We start from the raw sequence: 3,028 nt of genomic DNA on the forward strand, positions 1-3,028 counted from the left end.
AGTCCACCATTTAAATTCCTTCATCGGGTAGAGCTCAGAGAAGTTATCATCACCAACTTAATTTGATTACAACTCAAGAAGAATTTTTTGAGCAGCTGGGAAACTCGAATATGTTGCTTCTTATAAATATCAAATGGTCCGGTAAGGTATGTTCTCGCTGCAGTTTCGATTCCCCCAGAACGTTATTTGATCGAGGTAGGTGGTTTGAATTGATCAGGAGGTACTCTCATTACAATAACAACAGCTTTAGTTTCAGTTTTGGTGTACTTAATTTTTGTTTACTTGTTCTAAATGGGTTGATTTTAGTGCATTAATACAATGCAAATTTTGTTTCTGCGCTGAGTTCTGAACATGAGTATCATTTTATACTATTACTTCCGGACACGAGCATGTGTTGGTGTGTTAGAAATGGTACCAGTGGTGATGATCGCAAGTTCTGCGATGCCATGCTGCAACAAGTTATTGTTCTCTGGAAGATGTTGATGCTGCAAGTGACGAAGCAGAGTGCGTTTGACAGTGGTTATATATTGCTTGACATTGAGTTACAGCTGAAATATGGTTTATTCAAAATGCTTGGTTTTGAAATGGGGATTCTGAGTAGTGCACAAAATCTCTCTGATCAGCTGTGTGTTAGATATGTCAGTATTCCGATACAAGAAGAGGCTGGAGAGGGTTTCATGGAGATGGATTCTTCGCAGGTTGATGATAGTGGAGGAATCTTAGCTCGTGCTTCAGGTTTGACGACAGATTCTTCTTACCCTTTGTACTGCATGATGTTTATGAGTGTTCCATTTCTTAAAATTAAGTTTGAGAAGATCATTGCTAGTAGTGGTAGGCAGTTACTCTTGTGTGACAGAAGTAAGAGTGTCGACAAGAACTTAGTAGTGGGTCATGTAATAATCTCTGGACCGCTACAAGTGCTTCAACTGTTATCTCAACACCAGTGGCGTCATAGGAAAGTTGAACAAGATGTTGTTGAGGGTGCCGAGTTAAATAAGCAGGAACTCACGTTCAAGACTCAGTGGGAACTATTCATATTCATTTCAGCCTCATGTGGTGCTGGTGAAGAAGGCTGGAGTATGTCAGAGTTTACGTCTGGTTTGAGAACAAGTTATTTCTTTCTCTTGTATTTCTGGTTATGCAAGTGTGTTGCACACTGTAGAGTTAAGTTTGAGGAGACTGTTCTGGTAGAGTGCATGCAAATAAATTGTAACAAGATAGGCGTACATAGAAATCAAGTAATTGTTTCTCAGTGTGACCAGATAGTGAAGAGAAGACATGTCAAATTTACAAATAAGACAGAGCTCGAGTTCATTAAAGGAAGTTTAATGTTGAAACTGTTTGAGCACAATACTTTTGGGTGGAAATGTCAAGTGCTTACTACCACAACAGAGCGGGCTCTAACAGAACCTGTTTACCTTACTGCAAAATTTCAAAGACTGCCAACTGCTTTAAGTATGTTACTTGACTTGCATAACTCAGTTGTTGCTCGTAGTAAAGCGCAGTTATTATTGATTGTGAGCAATAAGAGTGCGGTCCAGAACTTGGAAGTGGGTAGTTGCGCAACTCATATACTGCAACTGTATAGACTTGTTCCTTTGTCTCGCAATCAACATTACAATTCTGGGGAGCTCTCCACATTTATTGGCACGACTGTAGAAGGGAAAGAAAAGGCTGTCAAGTCCATGGTGTCAATAGGTGCAGGTATAATTAAAGAAGATATGGAGCAGTTCGAAGGAATGACGGTTTGGCAGAATAAGTTTAGCTCTGAAGAAGGGTCTCTTGCATTCCTCAACTGGTTGGCCGTACAGTCTTGGCTGTATGATTTGGTTTTATTCAGGGCGTTGGGATTTGCTTCGTTGTTCTCTGTTGTGTGCAGTACCAGTAACATGAGTTGGATCAACCTGGTTCCAACAACTCGCATTGCAGCAATCCTCCTTATTACCAGGTATGCTGACTGTTTAAATAAACACAGAGACACCATATGGCCTTTATATCAGTTGTGCTCATGTGCTTATGGAGTCCTTGCACGAGAAGAAGACCTGAAGATTTACTTGCATGCCTCAATTGGTAATGGAGATCTATTCTTCATGCTGGAATGTGCTTATACAGTCAGTAGCATGGCTACTAAGACCTACCAAGCCGTGAAGATGAAGAGAGTAGGCTTGCTTAATGAAATTCCAGGATTGAGGTTTGAGCTCAGTATCTTGTGGGCCTTGATGATGAAATTTTTAAAGGACTCAGTTCTGATGCTTATGAGAAGAAGCTGCCAGAGCTATGAATTCTATCAAGAGCTCAACTCCTTTTCCATATCCTCCATCCTTGAGGACAAGGATGATTTGGAGAGGTGGGTATTTGTCATGTCCCTAGTGTTAGGGTAAGGGGTAGTCGTTGTTATTCCTTAATACCGAGAGGGTAGTTTCGACATTTTATTTGTGAGTAACATTTCTGCTATTTAGGCCGGGAGGCATTTTATTCCTGATAATCAATCAATTAAGAAATGTATTAACCTTCTTCCCTAAATTCTTCTGTAAGTTCTGTTCCTCTCTATCTATGTCTTATTCTTCCTCTAATTCGACTATTTTTCCTTCTAATTCTCTAATTCGTTCTATCCTTTCTCAATAATCTTCACCCTTAGAGATCCAACCTGTTTCTGTATATCCAACTGTAGTGATGTTCACTACATTTATCTTTTTTCTTCATGATTGATGGTTTAACAATAATATTAACATATTTTCCATCAGAAGACATAATGCTTGGAGTCTCCATATAAGTATGTGATTGTGAGAGGAATTCACAAATCAGGCTCAACAAGCAATCTTGTGATAAAAAGAGTTTTTCATAGAAGGAAAAAGGAATGTAGGGTTACATAACCTTTATACAAAAAAAGATTCACGTACACACAATTCTCAACTCTAAAGAAGGCAGAATTGTCGATTTTAACCCTCTTTTATTGATCAAACAGGGAAAGTCCTTTCAATATCAATTAGATATGAAAAGATGGAAAAAATCCGAACATGCGAAAAAA

At 39.0% G+C, this 3,028-nt stretch overlaps 1 protein-coding gene across 1 annotated transcript; it reads left to right on the top strand.

Annotated features, from left to right (window-relative positions):
- Positions 1 to 71: 71 nt before the first annotated feature.
- LOC113337857 lies at positions 72 to 2,571 on the top strand. The gene is made up of 2 exons (XM_026583424.1): positions 72 to 303; positions 334 to 2,571. Exons 1-2 carry the CDS (start codon positions 111 to 113, stop codon positions 2,379 to 2,381), a joined length of 2,241 nt encoding a protein of 746 aa, XP_026439209.1. The 5' UTR covers positions 72 to 110; the 3' UTR covers positions 2,382 to 2,571.
- The last annotated feature ends 457 nt before the right edge of the window (positions 2,572 to 3,028 follow it).

Source organism: Papaver somniferum, unplaced genomic scaffold (assembly GCF_003573695.1).
Source record: "Papaver somniferum cultivar HN1 unplaced genomic scaffold, ASM357369v1 unplaced-scaffold_18, whole genome shotgun sequence".
Lineage (NCBI taxonomy): Eukaryota > Viridiplantae > Streptophyta > Magnoliopsida > Ranunculales > Papaveraceae > Papaver > Papaver somniferum.